Source organism: Corvus brachyrhynchos, unplaced genomic scaffold (assembly GCF_000691975.1).
Source record: "Corvus brachyrhynchos isolate BGI_N302 unplaced genomic scaffold, ASM69197v1 scaffold99, whole genome shotgun sequence".
NCBI classification, from domain to species: domain Eukaryota; kingdom Metazoa; phylum Chordata; class Aves; order Passeriformes; family Corvidae; genus Corvus; species Corvus brachyrhynchos.
In genome coordinates this window covers 1,719,527-1,738,472 of record NW_008239778.1, presented here as the reverse complement: position 1 = coordinate 1,738,472, position 18,946 = coordinate 1,719,527, and the positions used below count along the sequence as shown (strand labels likewise).

The window sequence follows — 18,946 nt, the reverse complement described above, 5'->3', positions numbered from 1 at the left end:
GTGCACATCTCTCTCCGCTGCCGAAATTCCTCCCCGTGCATCCCTTCCCACGCGTGGTCGCCGGGGCTGGTGTGTGCCCCTGACCCCAAAGATCGGGAGCTCTTTCACTGCCAAAGCTCTTATTTTTACTGCTCTTGGTTGGAGATTTATGAATTGAGTCATGTTGTATTCATTTCACGCTCTTAAAATAAAGACTCTGCATATAGCAGGCTGATCTGATTTGTGACACTGAACGCTCCCCTTCAATACTGACATTTTGACAATATAAGAAGGGGAAAAAAAACATATCTCTGATCTGATCTTGCAAACAAAGCAATCGTGGGAGGCAGGATCAAGTCATTCCAGAAGATTCTGCATTTGTCATATTGCAGAGAGGCTAGACTGGGTGGAGGGAGGGAGGGGGTGCTTTAAAGGGGAAAACTGTTCTTTATGTTTGTCTTCTTAGTCAGGTCTGAACCTTTGCTGGGAGCTGGGGTGTCCTCCTCGGCTGATGAAAAGTGAATGCCGATCTGGGAATGTCGCAGTCTGCCGTGGGTGCAGCTCTGTTTGCCCATATTGCACCATTTTGTCAATAACCTTGCATTTATCAAACAGACAAAACTGTCACAGCCTGAGCCCGGGGAGGGAGGAGATGTCTTATCAAGGAATGAAATACAGATAATCGGAACGAGATATTATCACATTAAACCAGCCGGGCTGTCCCTCTGCTGCACTGTGGCTTTTATACCATTTTCTGATAGCGGCATCTATTCATTTTAAAGCAAAACCTGCTGTGTGAGCAGATCCTACAGCTCATTTCCTACGGATAATACAGCCGCTGTGACAAAGCCAGCAGGGATATGCCCGGGTCTCACAGCCGTGTTGCACTGTGAATTTCTCTTAGCCTGCTTCCCCGGGCGGGGTGCTTGAACCCAAGGCGTTGTTAACAGCTCATATATGTGATTTTTCCTTCTAGCCCTTACGGGCCCTGGTGAAACAGTAACCCGGGCTAACGCCTCTTATCAGCTGCCGGGTGGTTTGGCCGTAAGGAAACGATCCCCAGCGGGAGCGCTGACGCCTCCCTTCACCAGCAAACAAAAGGCAGAGCTTTGTTCTTCCTTTCTGCACCGCGCTGCCCCAACTCCGGCACGGCCGGTCCGGTGGCCACGGGCATGTCACAGCCGTGTCACAGCCGGTTATCCCCGTCCCCGTGCGCTGCCCAGCCCCCAGCCCCGGTTGTGCGGGAGGCTGATGACCTCGCACTCATTTCCGTAGCAACGCCTAGTGATGTCATATGCCATGGTCCAAGCTGCAATGCACCCAGGCGGTAGCAGAGAGCATGCGGGCTGCGCCTAGCAAAGGTGATGCAGAGCCATCCTGCCCTCCAAACCTAGCCTTCCCTAGCACCCTGCTGAGAAATGCTGGATGGTTCTCCTTTCAAACCTGTCGTGGCAATGATGGGCATAAAAGAGGCTCTTTTTCCTGCAGCTTCATCTCACCGTTGCATTTTGGTGGCCGCCTCACATGGGGCAGCTGGGTGGCTTGTTCAGCCTCAGCCCTGCCTGCTTGGGATTCTGTGCTGTGTTAATGGTTTAAAATGGAAATGGTGTGCTGGGGTTCTTGCTGTTGGCTGATTCATCCAGTGATGTCTGGGATCACAATAGTTTCTCTAAAATATTATTTATATATAATAACTTCTAGCTCCTTCCTTCCTGCAAGTGCTAGCTGCCAGTGCCCCTGATTGCTACCTGCAATTATGTTGCTGCTGCAGGAGCAAGATTGCTCCTTCAGCCCCCAAAAGGGGCAGGTTTACTGGGGGTCTCTGAAAATGCAGCAGATGGTCCCTTCACCTACCAGAGGGAGCAGAAGGTGATACCACACCCAGGAAGTGTGCAGGGCTGGGCCCATCGATCGAGGGTATGGCTGCATGACCTTGGTCATGTCCCTTGTCACCTCAGCGCTGTCTGGGGATGCCATCAGCCCTATCAGGTGTTGAAGGACAGGAAAGCTCTCTGCCAGTCCCCAGGGTGGTCAGTAGTCAGACATTTGGCCTTGGGCTTGCTTGCTGCGGTTTCACTTCCCACAGTGCTGGTGGTTGGAGCAAGATGCGTTTTTGTCTGATTCAGTTTCAGGACGAGCTTTACCGTCCGAGCCCACAGCAGGGCTGGGGATCAATATCCATTAGCTGGGGAAAGTGGTGCTGCTGGAGGCTTTCCGGAGGTGGGACCCTTGCCAAGCCCCTGGCCAGTGCTGCCCAGGCAGCAGAGCACATGCCTCCCCACAGACCTTTATGTTGAGGGGATGTGCAGGTGAATAAACAAGATGATTGCAATAACTTAAGCAGGAAATAAGTCGCCTTTTAAAAGCGTGTGGGGAGAATACTGCACTGCACCTATGTGTGGTGTAGGTATGGGGCCCTGTGAGGGGAGCACCTGGCTGCTTGACTTAAGGGGACTCAACCTCTGCAGCAGGGCCGTGGCTGTGCTGTACGTGACAACCACCACCTGTGGTGAGTGTGCAGGGGGAATGTTGGAGATGCTGGAAAGCAGATGGCTGCTCCAAGCTTTAGACACCACACCTTGGTGCAGTAAATGGCCATTGTGGATGAAGGAGGAGCATGAGGATGGGAAATTGCAGGGTATGTGGGCTTCTCCTCTGATGGTCACCAGCTGGGCATGTTATCATCCCCCACATCCAGCATATTAGTGCTGATAGCAAGGCTTCACACAGACGGCAGGCTCACCCTTGGAAAAAGGGGTAGTAACGCAAATCCATCCTATCTGGAGAGTCCCCAGGGAGCAGAGCAGGGATGATTAGCTGCTTTCTGCTCGCAGTGTAGACAGACAAAAGGATGGTGTGGAAAGGCTTCTCCAGGAGGAGTGCTGGGCAGGCCATCTGTGATGGTGGGAGGGGAGCAAGGAGTGCGAGCTGCTGTAGTAGCACTTCCCGGGGGGCTGGGGAAGGCTTTGGAGAAACCATTGCCAGTGCTGAGGTGGATGTTGCAGTCATTAGACGTTGGCATCTAATGGCAACATTGATGCTCTTGCGCAGGCGTCTTGAAGGCTGCCCAGCCTCGTGGTGCCTCCAGACCTGTGGTGGTAGGGATTGGAGACAGCCTGACTCATGAGCGAGGCTTCCTTCCTGGAGGTCCATGGGGTCAGGACAGGATGGTGGCTGTCTGGAGCTCCTGTTCTTCTGACCTTGTAGTGTTCACAGTGTGGGGTTGTCTCTGTATGACTCGGCCTTGGGACCTCATAGCAGTAGGCTGAGTCACATCTGCACCTAAGCCACAGGCAGCTAGCAGTATGCCCTGTACATGACTGCAGTGGACACTGCTCACATTAACTGGCCAGTCTTCAGCAGCTCAAGCTCTTAGAAATTCCACTTTGAGCTCCTGTGAGTTCTTATTTAGTCCATTTAGGAAGAGTCACTGACTTACAAGACCATGCTGGGTTTCTTAGTTGGCCAAGTGTAGCAGCCAGGGTGGATTTGATTGGAAATAGCTCTTCTTGAACTAAACAAAAGTGATATTGAGACTGTGATGGAGAATATTGCAGTTGAATTATGCCTGGGGGCATAGAAACAGTAAAACTCTGGGCAAGGGCTCTCCAAGAACCCTTGGATTATTTGGCCTTATCCAGTAGATCTGTTGAATGATGTCTACCATGAAAGTGCAAAAAGATTGGTGTGAGTTGTCTTGATATATTAAATTTTTTTTCAACCACCTTTATTTGCTGCTTCTTGTGTATAAAGATGGCTTGTTCACAGGAGAGTCAATTGTTTTAGTACACCAAATAAGCTTCATAATGTCAGTGGATAAGCCCTATCTGTCCCAGCTTTGTTCACCAGCTGATCCCAAAGTTGCTCTAAACTCTTTGGAATAAACTCTTCGGACATTGATGATGTGTACTTGGGCTTGCTGGAATATTCAGGAACAGCAATTTAGGGACAACCACAGAACTTCAGCTCCAAAAATGTTTCCTGGATTGAAAACTCCAGCATCTAGCAGCATATACACTGTTCTTGGCAACTGGATGATGTCTTTGGCATCCTCTTAGTGGTTCTCATGGATGTTCTGGACGGTACTTTCAAGAGTAATGAGGGTTGTCCACATAACTGTGGTGTATCCCTCTGCCTCCTGCAGCTGGGATTTGGTTTGTGATCGGGGAGATGAAAAACTTGGTTCTTCCTCAGCTTCTGGGGCTGGTAGAATTAAGATTTTCCTTAAATTGAGGATCCCCACTGTACTTTTTCCTCTTCTTCATGTGTATTACTGAAGCACTTTTCTTGGGCCTGGGCCAGTAGCATTAGTGCTGCTCAGGAGCATGCTCAGCTTGGCTTTCCAAATAGGAATAAGCAGTCTCAGCCTTGCCAAGCTTAAGACTAGGGAGGTGGAGTAAAAGCTACCTGATGGTCCCCAGTAGCCTATGGAGGGGCCTGGATTTTATTTCCAGGCTGGTGAGTGACCCCAAGGTCACAATCCTAAGGACTAGGATTTTTCAAAGCCTGGTATTTCTACTACCTCTGCAGGCCTGTAGTTAATTGGATCTACTAGCTGTTGCTCTTGAGGATACGAGGAGAAACATGGCTCAGGGTGCAGCTGATGGAGCAGGGGCTGGGGAGGAGAGTGGTGGCCATGACTTGATGTCTGGAGAAACCTCCATGGATGGTGACACATCTGGCAGGGCCTAATGCACCAACTCTGTGACTGAACTCTTAAGCTTCTATTTGGAGCAGCTTCATGCCAAGTAAACCATGCAGAGAAGTTGTGTGCAAGGCTACATACTTAGGAAAAATAAAGAATCCAAGCTTTTGTGTGTCCCAACTGCTAGTGCTTGAGTAATCAGCTGCCTTTTGGGCGGTGGCTTTTTCTGAGCTCAGACGTGTCCTTGGATGTGGAGCACTGCTGAACTTGTTGGTGCTGCTTTTCCCTTGGCAGAGGTGAGTGGTGTGTGTTGGGAGCTCAATTCCAGTCTGGCAGGGAAGAGCCAGGAGGACTGTCAGACTAGTTCAGACCAGAGCTGGCTGCTTGGTGTCCCAGCCAAGCACTGGGCTGTTCAGAGGCAGGGGCAGGGGAAGAGGCATTGGAAAATACCTCCAGTCTGACCTGAGGGAGATTTTCCTCAGATGGGTCAATGCCTGGGGCATTTAGGACTCTGCCTTGTGCTTTTCTGCCCTGTTCTGCCTCCTGAGCTGCCAGCGAAATGTGAATGCATATTAGAATAACTGCAGTACAAAGCACAGTGGAACAGGATTTGCCTGGCTTCCCAAGCGTTTCTCCATTGACAGTCTTGAGAGGACACAGGCATCATCTTCCACCTCACCGTGGCAAAGCTGTGATGTGATGTGTCTCTGCACCCCTGATGCTTCCAGGCGTTCTTCTACGCTTCAGTGCTCTGCAGCTCGAGACAGATTTTTCCAAAGCTGATGCTGTGAGGAGTATTTTTGTGCTACCTGGTTTGGAGCCAGCTTAAACCTTCTTTCCTTTGCTGGTCAAGCCTTTGTCTTTTCCTTCTGAAAAGCTGAAAGCCTTCATCAACTTCTGCTCTTTACTGGAAAGGTGACTAACTGAACTGGTCCTTAGCTGAAGTCTTGCTCCCCAGTGTTAGATTCACATAACTGCAAAGAAATGGCAACTCCCATTTCTGGAAAATAGCAACTGCCCTGTCTGGGAAGCAAAAATTGAGTGGAAACAAAAGTATTGACTCAATTTGACTAGTGATGGTCACTGTTGGGCAGCAATAGCCTGGAAACCAGCTAAAAACAAGGGGAAGGTAGCTATGGATTGGTCAGTGTGCTGGATTTTTGGTGGCTTTGTATTTCAGCCTCTGAAACCTTTGGCTTGACTTGAAGAAGCTGTTCAGATAAATGGTGGTGGCCAGCTTTGTGCTGGTGGCACTGAGATAAAACGTTCTGCTGGCTGCCAGGCTCTACCTGTGCTTCTGCCAGTGCAGCTTTCAGTCTTTGAAGGTGGGGGAACTCTTCTTTCCCCATGGGAACAAAATGGCTTTGTGGGAATGTTTTTCCCCATTTCCATTGATCTAATGAGCAAAGTCCATCCTGCCAGCCTAAAATGAAGGAAAATGTGGACAAAATGACTTTAATTTTGCTCTTTAAATTTATTTATTTTTTTAAGTAAGAGGCCTGACTCTTCGCTCCAGAATCCAGATGTCAAGATGTGGGATTCCCACCCATGGCTCTGGGGTGGGGAGCGTGCCTGGGGGAGGAGTTCAGCAGCAGGATGGCTTTGTCCATTTTTTCTGAGTGCACACTGACAGTGAGGCTGAGCTGCTGCGTCTTTCTGGTCTCTCCTGTGGGCTGGAGCCCTGGGAGCTGCTGGGGCTGGTAAATCATAAAGGTTGATCTTCACCCAGGAGTCTCATGCTGGTTGCAGTACTGGTTAACTTGATATAGTCTGGGAAATCTCAGAAATGGTAAATTCTGGAAAATGGAGCTGAAATGATGAGGCAGCAGCCCTTGGGCTGCAGGAAACATTGACAAGACTGTCTCTCAAAAGCAAAGCCCTCGTGTAGCTGGCCAAACAAAAGCCTTTGTCTGCCTGTTTAAGGGCAAACTTCCCCCAGTCTCAGGTTTTTCTGTGCTAACCCAGATTTAGTCACATCTCAGACATGACCCAGTACATGCTCAATTAAATATTAAACGAACCTGATTTTTGGCCCCAGGCTAGTGATCTAGTGACCAGGGGCAGTGCATTAGTTAATTGCAGTAGGAGAGTAACCAGAGAACATGTCACTGATGATGGCATGAGATTCCCTTAAAGTGATCCCCAGATTAGGGATTAGAGTACTTAATGTTTTTCTTCTATAAAGGAGATGTTGGAATTGAGTCCGTCTATGGGTGTTTGAGGCAGCTGCACTTGGATGAGCGCAAGTCTGCAGGGATTCCAAGTGCAAACCATTCCTTAATTGTTTGCAAATTCCCTCTGATCTTGCTGGATGGGTTGGCTTCCGTGGGATGTGTCTTTGCTTACATACCAAGCAAAGCTACTTGGCGTGTCAGTGTGCTTCTGACTCCTCTCTAAGATGGTTTCAGCAAGGCTCTAGAAAAACACCAGCGAGAAGTCTCAGCTTCAGTGCTAACTAGGCTGCTGATGGACATGTTGTTTGGACAGTTGTGGTGCTCAGCAGCATAAAGTTTATTAATAGTAGGTGGAGAAGCTGTTGCTGTGCCATGTGCTAACAGACACACTCAGCAATTGCTGTAGGAGATCTCTACTTGTAAAAGGCTAATGCTTAGTATTCAGCAGCGAATGAGAACTTGGGGAAGATTAACAGCCTTTGATTTACACCCAGCTGGGGCAGGTGTTGGAGCTTTGCCTGTTTATGCTGTTGGGCTTTGTTACATGGGATGAATATTTCATTACCTAGAAGTTGGGAGCTTGGTTTCTTGCATTTGGTGGTGTCAGACAACATCGGTGCCTGAGGGGTTCTGTCACCTGTGATGAACTGAGATAAATCTGTGGTGGGAGTCCCTTGGGCTTCAGAAGAGGCTGGGAGGAAATGGCTGGAGCCAGGCAATGGTAGTTAAACCCACAGTTGGATCTAGGATAGTAAAGTGACCCTCCTTGTAATTTAAAATCAGTTGCAGTGCTCCAGAAAACTGTCAGAGCAAAAATTTGACTTTATTCTGTTCTGCAAGTTCATTTAAGAAATTAAATAAAATTGCTTTTGCTAGAGGTGTGTAAGATCAAGCCTGAAATCCCCGAAGCAGTGGGAGGGTAAAGGAGGGATAATCACCTTACTCACTGATGCAGAAATTAAACCTATCGTGGAGCTGGCATGCAGGAATCCACCTGGGTGTTCTGGGAATCTCTTGCTTAATCTGGTAAAACACGTCTGAGACACCAAGGAACTGCTGGATCTGCAGACCAAGACACTTAGAGCAAAAATCTTGTGAGGTGCTTTTTTTTTTAATATTTCCAGAACCTTACCTTGATGTGCAACAACCAGGTGTTCCCAAAGTGTTTGGGGGAGTGACATGGAGCAGGTAAAAACGTATATGCTCACTGCAGGGAGTTTTGCATGGCTGCAGCTTCTCCCATTTCACCCTTGGGAGCAGCAGCTTGCAGCTGCCATAGCAGCAGTGGCTCTGCTGTGCCAAAGGAAGCCATGCCAGCAGCCAGGAATTGCCCAGTTCATCCTGCTCCAGCAGACCTGGGAACAGGCTCTCCCAGCAACCAGAACGTGCTCTCAGCCTTGGGATGTGCTGCCCATGGCACATCATGTCTTCTCTCTTCACTTGGCTCAGCTAGGTAGAGGTCATGGGCACAGGCATTTTTTGAGCCCCTGATTAAGGACAAGCCCTGGCACTTGATGCTCTGGGGAGGATTTGATGATCTGGTGGCAGGATTCTTAGTGCCTGGCAGTGGGGCTGGAGGTGAGCAGGAAAGCACTAAGATCTGAGCCAGATTAGTGCCCTTAGAAGCTGTGAGGTAAATCTTTAAGCAGCTAATGCTCCCAGCAGCACTAAACACCCTCCCCACATGAAACTTGGTACATTTATCTAGAGAGTCCCTGAAATCTGTCTAGTTTGGGTTTGTTATACCATGAATTGGAGAGAAAAAAACCCATCTTCTTCTGCGTTGACCAAGTCTTAAGACTCTAGAAATGTCCGGTGGCCATCCTCTGGATGGCTGCTTCAGCTCAAAAACCTGTGAGTAGATGGAATTTTCTGAGGAATAATGCTTGAACAGAAATTTGGAAAATCCAAATCTTTAAACTTGTACAGAAATGCTGCTGAGGAAAGAGCTGCAGTTACTCTTGAAGAGCTCTTCAGCTCTCACCTGGAGAAACTTAATGCAGCCCAGAAGAGCCTAGAGCAGCCATGAATTGTCATTCTCCTTCCAAAAGGATCAGTGGATCAACTCTGAGCTCCTGAAACTTGCTGTGAGCTCCAGGGGTGCATCTGAGCTCTCATGGCAGCGGCACACTGTGGCACTGGTCATCCACGTGCTCAGCAGGGAACAGAGCAGATAATCCAATGCAGGAGAGCTCCCCAAGCTGTTGGGTGATGGAGAAAGGTGGTGGTGATCCTGGGCTGCTGCTGAGGCACTCACAGGAACGCAGCAGTGGGCAGACGATGCTGCCAGCCTGCCATATCCCGGGGAAGGAATAGCTTGGCATCCCTTCTGTTGCTTTGTAGTTAGCAGGCAAAGGTGCTGGTATCCCATCTGCCGGAGACGGTGCGATGAGCCCTGAGTGACAATCCTCTGAAATGCTGGGACTGATGTGGTTGGACTTGCTGCTCTCTCCATCTGGTGGCTGGAAGGCACTAGGCCAACAGAGGTCAATCAATCATTTTTCCTGAGAGTTTTTAATAAGTACGAGGCAGGTAGAGGCAGCAAGATGTTGAAACAAGTTGTTCTACGGCCAGTTTTCAGAATCTCGTTTAATAGCCTTAATTAAGGCTAATGAGAATCAGGGTGTTAATAAGGAAGACAAGAAAACTTGAGCATAATTCCTTCCTGGCTCAAAAAGCACATATTGGCTAGAGGAGCAGCTCCCTGCAACAAACCTGTGCAGTGCTAACGCAGAAATGGTTTGTAGCTCCACACTTGAGCATGCACAAAACTGGGAGGCTGGGGTTGTTCCTTCCAGTTGGTTACTGGGATGTGTCTGGGCTGCTCTCTGTCCACAATAGCCATGGCAGGCAGATGCTCCCTCGTGTTTGCCTTATCTCAAGCTGCAGAAGAAGTTGGGGACACAAATCAATGGCACCCAGGTGTTCTGTAGCAGAAAAACCCCGGAGTCGTTAGACCAAGTCCTGGGACTGCAGTGCTGCAGATAAGGGCTGGTACATGAAATGCTGCTGCCAGACACTGAATGGAGAAGCTCAGGGCTCTGCTGCTCTCACTGGTTTTCTCACCTTGGCTCCCTTCAACCTTTCATGTGCAAAAATGATCCAAGTAGCTGAAACTTGCTTTTTCTCTAACTGAAATCCATGATGGCCACACTGAAACTGGAGCAGGAGGTCTGCAGGCTCCAAGGACTGATCAAACCTGAATGTAGTGTGATCACATGTAGTTATTAAGCTACAAAGGCCAATGAAATAAATGAGCTCTTGGTTTCCACATCTCCCAGTTTGAAGACTTTGTCTTGGGTGGTTCAAAGTCGCCTGAAGTAATAAAGGCTGCAGAGTGGGATGAAAGCTGCTGTTAAATGTAGGAACATGCAGAAATCCTAATTGGTGTCTAGAGCGCCTGAGTAGCCTCTGAGATGCAGTTGGGCTACAAGCAGTAAATAGTTCTCTGCAGACACTGGTCCTTGAGGCACTGGGAGCAATTTGAAATGTAATGGCAGAACCATCCCATGTGCCCTCAGCTGCTGTCCTGTGATGTGAACTGGCCCTGCCAGCTTAGAAAACGGGAACTAGCAGGTGATCATTCATACTGAAACAGACAAAGGAGAAGGCAGTGGGGAACTTGTATCTGCCCACAGCCTGCATGTGCTTTTTTTGGTCTTGTCTAGGATGAGAGGAAGGGTTCGACCTACAGCCCAAAATCCCCCTGGCCACACTGACTTAAAACATGAGCAGAGGCCAGCGGAAGGGGTCAGCGAGGAAAGAAGCAGCTATGGTGTGACTTCCACTTTGGAAGTGTGACATGGGGGCGAAGGCGAGGCAACACGGGAAAAGAACCCAAACCGATCTGGTAACATTTTAGATTTAGGTCTGGTTTAACACACGCCTACCTTGCCAAAGTAGGACAGTGCTTAAGAAAAGCATCTTTCCGACTGCTGCGATGGAGTTGTAGGACAGCTCGCTCTGGCGCTTGGGGAGAAGCTGTTCTTGGTGAGGCTGTGTGACATCGAGTCGTGACTGTCACCAGGCTGCTGGGTAATGGTGACAATTTCATGTGCTTGAGGGCAGCCATTTCTTCAAGTTAGGGCAAGCTGGGGGCAGAAAAAACAGGCAGCATGTCAATCATGACCTTCTGAAATGACAGCACTCGGACTGCGGAAGGTGGTCTTGTCACAGAATCATTATGTTTGGAAAAGACCTCCAAGGTTACGGAGTCAAATCTTTAATCAGTCACCACCTTGTCAACCAGACCAGAGCACTGAGTGCCATGTCCAGTCATTTCTTGAATACTTCCAGGGATGGGGACTCTACCAACTCCCTGGGCAGCCCCTTCTGATGCCTGACAGCCCTTTGTGTTGTTGAAATTCCTCTTGGTGTCCAGCCTGAGCCTCCCCTGGCACAGCCTGAGGCCATGTCCTCCTGCCCTTGCACATGTGTGGTGGGGTCCCACCATGAGACAGCAGCTGGAGATATGGGGGAGAAGGTGACATGTCTGTAGGTATTGTGAACTTTTTCAGCTGCCTGAGCCTGGAGGGGTTGTGTGCTGGTTGCTCCCCTTGCCAGTGGCTACAGACCAAGAAGGAATTTCAGGGTTGGACTTGGTCAGAACATTGTTTCAAAAGCACATTTGCCTTTCAAAAAATGAAACAGAGAAGGGGACCTTCAGGCCAGAGCTCAGGCTGATGAGCTGCATGTGAAGGAAAACAAGGTGCTTGCTGGGGTTTGTGTGGAGAGATAACAAACTTAATTACATGGTGCAGGAGCTGTAGATAGAACAGGAAGCACGAGTGCTGAAGGGGGGATGGATGTTGTGTATCGTGGTGGGAGAGGAGCTCTGGTGATCTTTAAAAGCTGTTCTCAGTGAACAGTTTGAAGTTTTTCATGACTGTCTCTGTCTCTCCAGGAAAGCTTTGCTCTTTTGTAGGTGTCTGATGTCTTGAAGGACTCGGATTCTCTTTTAGGCAATAAGAAGAGCAGGTGTTGAGGTTTATAACATGGGTTAAACTGTCAGATGTCGATGGTATTCCCCAGGGAAGGATCTCTGGGTCCTCTCAGCTTGCCAGTGCTGTCTGCTTTAAGATAAGACATCAAAGCCAGGCAGAAGCCGTAAATGGGTGGGCACTTAATTATCAAACTAAGTGAAAAGTGTGGAAGGATAAACAGGTAGAACTACGTCCTGTGATGGATCTCCACTGCAGTCACTGAAGGGACCTCAAAAATTAGCGTTTCCTGATGTATATGTAAGACCTACTCATGCAAGGTGAGAAGTGGAGGATGGGAGTCCTGGGATAAGCCCCTAACCAACCTATCTTGCTGTTCTCTGGGCACAGACCTTCCCCATGGGTCTCACCAAAGCCTCTTAATTGGGATACTTCCAGAAAGAAGGCGCTGTAGAACCGACCCTTGGGTTATTGGAGTTCACATACCTAGACATTAGGGGCAGGTAAAGTTTTGCTGGCTCCCTGGCTTCTCCTTGTGAGGCTGAACCTTCCCTGGCTGCAATGTGAGCCTTGGGCAAGCAGGGAGCCTGCCAGATTTTGGGCAGGGTGCTGAGTCAGAGCTCCAGCTGTAGTGGAGAAATCAGGAAAACCTTCTCAGAGATGGTGCTGCCTCTGCAGTGCTTTGTTGCAAATCAGAGGGCTTGGGTTTGTACAAGCCTCTGGTGTCCCAAACAGTATAAACCCTAAACTCCCAGTTATTTTTGTCCAACGGGAACTGATGGAATTTCCCCATGGCTTAAGGGCACTTGAGTCTTGGTGGTGCAGACACTGTGCCATCAGAGGAACTGGTGGGACTGGAACTGTTAGTGTCCTCAAGCTTAGTGAATGGAATGTGCCTCCCAGCCAGAGCCTGGCAGCATGGACTGCTCCATGCCAAGCTCCCTGCCTGGGTGTCCTTGTGCAGTCTGCTCCTGGCAGGTGTGTTCTCCTTTTTTTTTTTTTTCCAGAATAGCTAAAAGACTTTCCTCTATCAAGTTTCCACCATGTGGGTCAGCTCGTTGTCCTTGGGTGTTTATGCTACATCCAGGACTTGACACCATTTCAGGCTTATGCATCTCCTGCCCTTCTCCCCAATCTTTGTGGGCACAAGAGTGAGATGAGGCTGGACAGTTACTGAGATTTGCAGAGCAAATTCTGCTGTTCTCTGCTGGCAGCCAGGGAAGTAAAACTCCAAACTGACTGAGCTTCCCAAAGAGCAGGTAGACCTCCAGCCAGGGGCTGATGGCTTTGTGCTCCTGCCAAGCCCTCCCAATGCCAAATTAAGATTTTCCTTTGGCTATTTGAAGTCTCTGACTCCATCTAACAGTGCTGGAAATGGCATCAGGGGACCTGATCAGGGCACTGCCCTTCTTTGGGGAGGTGAGACCTCTTCAGGGTCTGGGTTAAGAAGGAGGAAGCCTCTGCCCTTCTGTAATGTGACTGCTACAGTGTGATCCAGGCCTGATGCGGGATATTGCCTTATTTGATGTTATATCAAAGGCATTCAGTGCAACGCTACAAATTCAGTATATCAGAACCTGCTGTTTTGCCTGTGGCAAACTCACTTTGTTTTGGTATCCTGCAGTGTAAGAAAACAAAAAAAATCAGCATTTGTTTGGCCAGCACAGGCTACACAGAAGGCACAGCCCCACATGCGCGTGACAGGCTGGTGCAGAGGTGTTGGAGTGGTTTCTGCTGGAGATGGGCACTGGTGCAGTGCTGTGGGAAGAGCAGAGTGACAGTGACTGCACAGTCTGGAGTGTGGAGGGGGCTGTGGCAGGAAATGCCAGCACAGGCGAGTGGGCAGCAGGCTCTTGGCTGTAGCTGAGGGGCAGCAGGCAGCTCTGGGCAGACCGAGGGCAGGGGTGTCCTCAAAGGCAGCTGAACCTGGGATCCATCTTTTCCGCCTTTTTCTGACTCTGATAAGGCAGCTCAGTGTACCCTGCTGTCTGATACCTTGTGTCCTGGGCATCTTGCATTTTCTTCCTGCTGGGAATGCAAGAGCCAGATGGTTTTCTGTTCTTCCTCCCTCGGCTCAGTTGTGAATTGAAATGTGTGGGACTACAGCCTCTTCCCTCTCCCGGTGCTGAGGAACGTGGTCCTTGTCCCCACCCATGTTACATCTTGGCCATGTCTCTGCAGTGTTCCTTCCTAGGAGTCTGGGTCCTGCTAGAGAGCAGTGACATGGTTAACAAGGCTCCCTTCCTGCTTTTACAAGTTCCCTGTGAGCTCTCTGGGGGAATCTGCTGTCTACACAGGTGTACCTTCCATCTGTCAGCCAGTTTGTTGAAAGGATTTTGACAGGCAACTTTCCTCCATAATCCTCAATAGCTTCGCATTTAAAATGTTTATGGCAAAGCTAATCCCACTAAACTCCCTGTAGTTTTAATAAATCTGTCCTCCAGCAAGACTCTTCTGGTGAGAGGAGGTAAATCTACTTCCTGAAGTGATAAGTATCTGCAGACGTGGCTGTGGGGCCGCTTTAAATCACCTGCTTGGTCCTCACTTCAAAACTGGTGTCTCTTATCTGGGAGCACCTTGCTAAAAGCAAGATTGCATGTGGTGATCAGTCTCCACAACCCCTGTCAGGACAGAAAACTCTTGGAATCACTGAGTCTCTTGTATGACTGTTGGTGTTGGACACTCCATTTACAGCTGGAAGAGAATAATTCAGGCTGGGATTTCTGGATGTTTCTAGTTCCAAATCCCTCACTGAAAACAGGGCAGCTTAGGTGAAACAAGACCCCAGGTAACCTGATGGAGTCTTTAGTATCTCTGAGGACAGGCAACCCATAAACTCTGGGGCAGGAGGACACCTTTGTTATGCTCTCAAAGATGTCTTTAACTCACAGAATCATTACTATATGTTTGTGCAGGTGTCACTGAGAGGGAAGAATGAAGGGAGACATTCTGCAAAACTGCAGAGTAGAGACCTCAGAGCACCAGGCAGGCTGGAGGCAGCATACAAGTGTGTCACCACGGGTATTTGGGCACGTTGTGGTTGGGCCCTGCCTGGCCCAGCTGCAGGAAGCAGGATACCACAGGGATCCCAGAGCCCTGTGGCTGAACAGTCACCACCATTGTCCTGGCTGGGAGAGGGGGTGTGAGGGTTAGCCTGGCACCAGGAGCTGCAGGATGGCCCAGGCATCACTGCCCTGCTTACCTTGGGCGGGAACACCCGGAGCTGCCCTGGCACCCTGCCCTGTGCTCTTTGTCCTGCGCCGCTGGCGGCTGCTGATAGTCCCAGGAGATCCTGCCCTCGTTAATGTGACACCCATTTCCCTGGAGCAGAAGCAGTTGTGCTGGTTTGCACAGGAAGACCCTCTTCCATATGGAAAAGGGATGTCTGCTGCTCCTCTGCCAGGCTCTAGAGCATCCCGTGGAGCAGCACAGATCCACACAACAGCGGGCGTGGGAGTGGAGGGTCTCCTTGCTGCCTCTTCCTTGAGGGAGAGGGCTGGAGGGGGTCTGATCAGAGACTCTGCTTGCTGTGGGGGAACCAGGCTTAGCTGTAGCCTGGTTTTGGGAGGAGACATTAGCCAGAGCATGGCTGAAGAGCTGCAGGAGGAGTGGATGTTCTGGAACATGCAGGTCAATACGGTGTGAGCAAGTGTGAGTCATTCCAGGCCATTCAAGTGAGGTCCTGGGCTGGGCCATCCTTCACCTCCCAGCAGGAGCCCTTGGCCTCCTGATCCCCACCATAAACGTGGTTATCTGGGCCGAGAGCAAACCTTGTCCTTACAGGTCCTTGTGAAAGTGACTCAGTATTTGCAGAAGCCTTTCACGTCCAAACCATTACCTAATCCTTGACTACCGTGAGGTGGCTCACAGGTTCCTGCTCTGCTGGCCTGATTCCCAGGTGGCTGTGCCAGGGTGTGGATGTGGGGCGGGGATGTGTCCTGGGGGAAAGGGGACAGTGGCCATGCCCAGGCTCAAAGTGCCACTTGGCTGCTGGAACTGCCCCAGGGGAGCAGCTGTGTGGAGCTGCCCTGTGGTGTCCTGTCTGCTCCAAGGGCTTCTCCTGCCCCTGGGGGTGGGAAGCTGGTGTAGTGCTTGGCCAAAGGTGCTGCCCAGGTGGCTCCAGCCAGTGATGGTGTTGTGGGAACTGGAATGGGATTATTGTGGTACTGAGTGATACTTCCCAAGTAACTGAGGGAGTTCTGTGCTCATCATCTTCATAATGCCTTTGGTTTTTTTGAGGTGCATGAGGCAGGTGATGGTGTGAGGTAACACCGTTAACCTCAGTGAGGAAAATCCAGTGGGGGGTTTCCCCCTTGCCATGTGAGCTTTTAAATCCTCCTCTGTGCAGGTGCCTGAGGCAGCTGTAATTGTACTGTCTCATAGATTCTTTGGGTGTCTCTGAAGCGTGCCCTGTGCTCATGGGAAGCAGAGAAGATGAGCACCCCGTAGCTCTGGTGGTGTTAATCCATGCAGCTTGTAACCCTGGACCGTCTCCTCCCTCTTGCTTTGACTGTCCCTCTCCCCTGCATCACCAAGCCCGACTCTCATCCTACAGGTGAAAGTCATCTCCTTCCTAGAAGATTCTTCTCATTCTGGAAAATGCTGATCTCTCAAGTAAAACCCAACCCCTGCTCCTTTTGTTGTGGGTCTGGACCACAGCAGGATTTCCCAGCTGGCTCCTGCAGGGATGGGAGCAGATGACAGAGCTGGATGACAGAGCAGGACTTTGTGAGCCGGCTGCCTCCTCCTGCCTCTGTCTAGAGATGCACAGGAACACCCAGAGGTGTGATGGGAATGTCAAACAACTGGGGTTTAACCCAAGTGTCTCTTTTCTCTCCCCCTCTCCCCATGCAGGTGACGGAGCTGAACGAGCCCCTGTCCAACGAAGAGAGGAACCTGTTGTCCGTCGCCTACAAGAACGTGGTGGGGGCACGGCGCTCGTCCTGGCGAGTCATCAGCAGCATCGAGCAGAAGACCTCTGCTGATGGGAACGAGAAGAAGATCGAGATGGTCCGTGCCTACCGCGAGAAGATCGAGAAGGAGTTGGAAGCGGTGTGCCAGGATGTGCTGAGCCTGCTGGACAACTACCTGATCAAGAACTGCAGCGAGACGCAGTACGAGAGCAAAGTCTTCTACCTGAAGATGAAAGGGGACTATTACCGCTACCTGGCCGAGGTGGCCACCGGGGAGAAGAGGGCGACCGTGGTGGAGTCTTCAGAGAAGGCCTATAGCGAAGCCCATGAGATCAGCAAGGAGCACATGCAGCCCACCCACCCCATCCGGCTCGGGCTGGCGCTTAACTACTCGGTTTTCTACTACGAGATCCAGAACGCGCCGGAGCAGGCCTGCCACCTGGCCAAGACGGCCTTCGACGACGCCATTGCCGAGCTGGACACCCTCAACGAGGACTCCTACAAGGACTCAACGCTCATCATGCAGCTCCTCCGCGACAACCTAACGCTCTGGACGAGCGATCAGCAAGACGACGACGGCGGAGAAGGCAACAACTAGACCCCCCCGATGGACTGGCAGCCGCACGCTGATGCTAACTACTGCAGTCTTTATTTTTTTCCCACGAGTGGGGGGGGGTCCGGGGTGGGGGAGGGAAAGGGAGGGGACACCTTCCCAGGGAGGCCCCCCACAACCTGTCTTTGATTGCCTCGTTGACATTTTTGCCAAAACACCACTAGTGGAAGTCAGGCTGGCTGTGCTGGTATGGAATAGCAGCCTCACTGGCATATGGACTGTTCTGTAGATTATTAATACAAGTGGAGCTGTCTTTAATTTAACTTTATTGCTAGAAATAAAAAGGGTTTTAAGACGAATTCGCGTGGATGGAATGGCCCTCGTTTTTAAGGAAAGCAACGCAAAAACATTAAGAAAAACAAAAACAACCAAAAAAAAAAAAAAAAAAAAAAGGGAGTTCTGTGGTTCCAGTAAGGCTTCGAGCGTTTGTTTCCGCAGCCCAGGTGCCGTGTGCCCGCACCACATCGCGGGGCCTCTCTCTGCAGCGCTCTGCCTGCCAGGGCGCAGCTGCAAATCCCCAAATTGAGAAGGAATTAAAAATAAAACCAACAAAACTAAAGAATTTGGGGCTCGCAAAGCCCTGGGATTTAGGCCATCCAATCTTTTTTTTTTCCTTTTTTTTTTCCTTTTTTTTTTTGATTGAGATATTTATTAGGGTAGCTTACAGTATTAACACTAAATTGCAGTTTACAGTATTTCTACATTACAGCCATATGACATCAAGCCTTTGATTGTCTGTTTTTCTTTCTTTTGCTAGTTCTTTTGGCTTGCCTTCCTGAGCAGTCCTCGCCTGTGGACTGGCTTTAGCTATTCTGTGTCGCCCAAGGCAAGAAGACCGTCCGCCCGAGGAACATCAAAGCTGCTCTAGTTTTTTGGTCAACAGCTTAACAGGTGCTTGGCTAGCGGCTGTTTCAACTATTTTAAGTCCACAGCAAAAGGTTTAAGAACTTAATTAGATAAAGGGGGAAGTGTTTAAACTTAAAAATGCCACTTAAATAAAAAATAATAAAAAAAAAATAAAAAAAAAAAGAGCATTCAGGTCTGTATGTCATGTACTGTGTTTGGTATTTCAAAAGACCATCCTGATTTAAGGTGCCACAGCTGCTTCCTCAGGGATTGCACTGCCATTTCACTCTGCCTGACTTTCTCCCACTGTACCATGAGGTTTGTCAGCAGATCTCTGGCACCCAGGGCTCCCTTGTTTGTCACCAGGGAAGCCGGGTGTGTTTTCCTTTCTCCTGGGGAAGCTTGTGGTGTAATGAGTGAACTTCAGGAGCTTAGACACTAATTTGGTAGAGAAATTCCTCAAGGGAAGAGCTACAATCATAGACATTTCTATCCACCATCGGGAGCCCAGGAACTTAGTTCTCTTCTTAGCAAAACCTTTTCCGAGTCTGTCTGATCTGGCCGGGGGTGGGAGTCGGGGCATCTGAGTTGCCTAGCAGGTAATACTTACCCCAGTTTGAATAAATTTAGCTTTAATTTTGATTTTTTCCATGGTTGTTGGAGGTTCACTGCTGTTCTCTGGCCCGCGGAGCGCTGCGCCCTGCAGCGCTTCCCCCAGCGCTGCGCAGTGAGGAGAAACCGCGCTCGTGCTTTAATTCCTTGTCGCGATTCTGACGCTGATTTTGGAACCAGGCTTCCCCTGTCCCTTGCGAGAGCCGGCCCGACACGGCGCGTCC

At 49.9% G+C, this 18,946-nt stretch overlaps 1 protein-coding gene across 1 annotated transcript; it reads left to right on the top strand.

The window, feature by feature from the left end:
- Positions 1–16,517: 16,517 nt before the first annotated feature.
- On the top strand, positions 16,518–17,656 carry YWHAG (tyrosine 3-monooxygenase/tryptophan 5-monooxygenase activation protein gamma). The gene has a single exon (XM_008640372.2). It carries the CDS (start codon positions 16,527–16,529, stop codon positions 17,247–17,249), a length of 723 nt encoding a protein of 240 aa, XP_008638594.2. The 5' UTR covers positions 16,518–16,526; the 3' UTR covers positions 17,250–17,656.
- Positions 17,657–18,946: the final 1,290 nt, after the last annotated feature.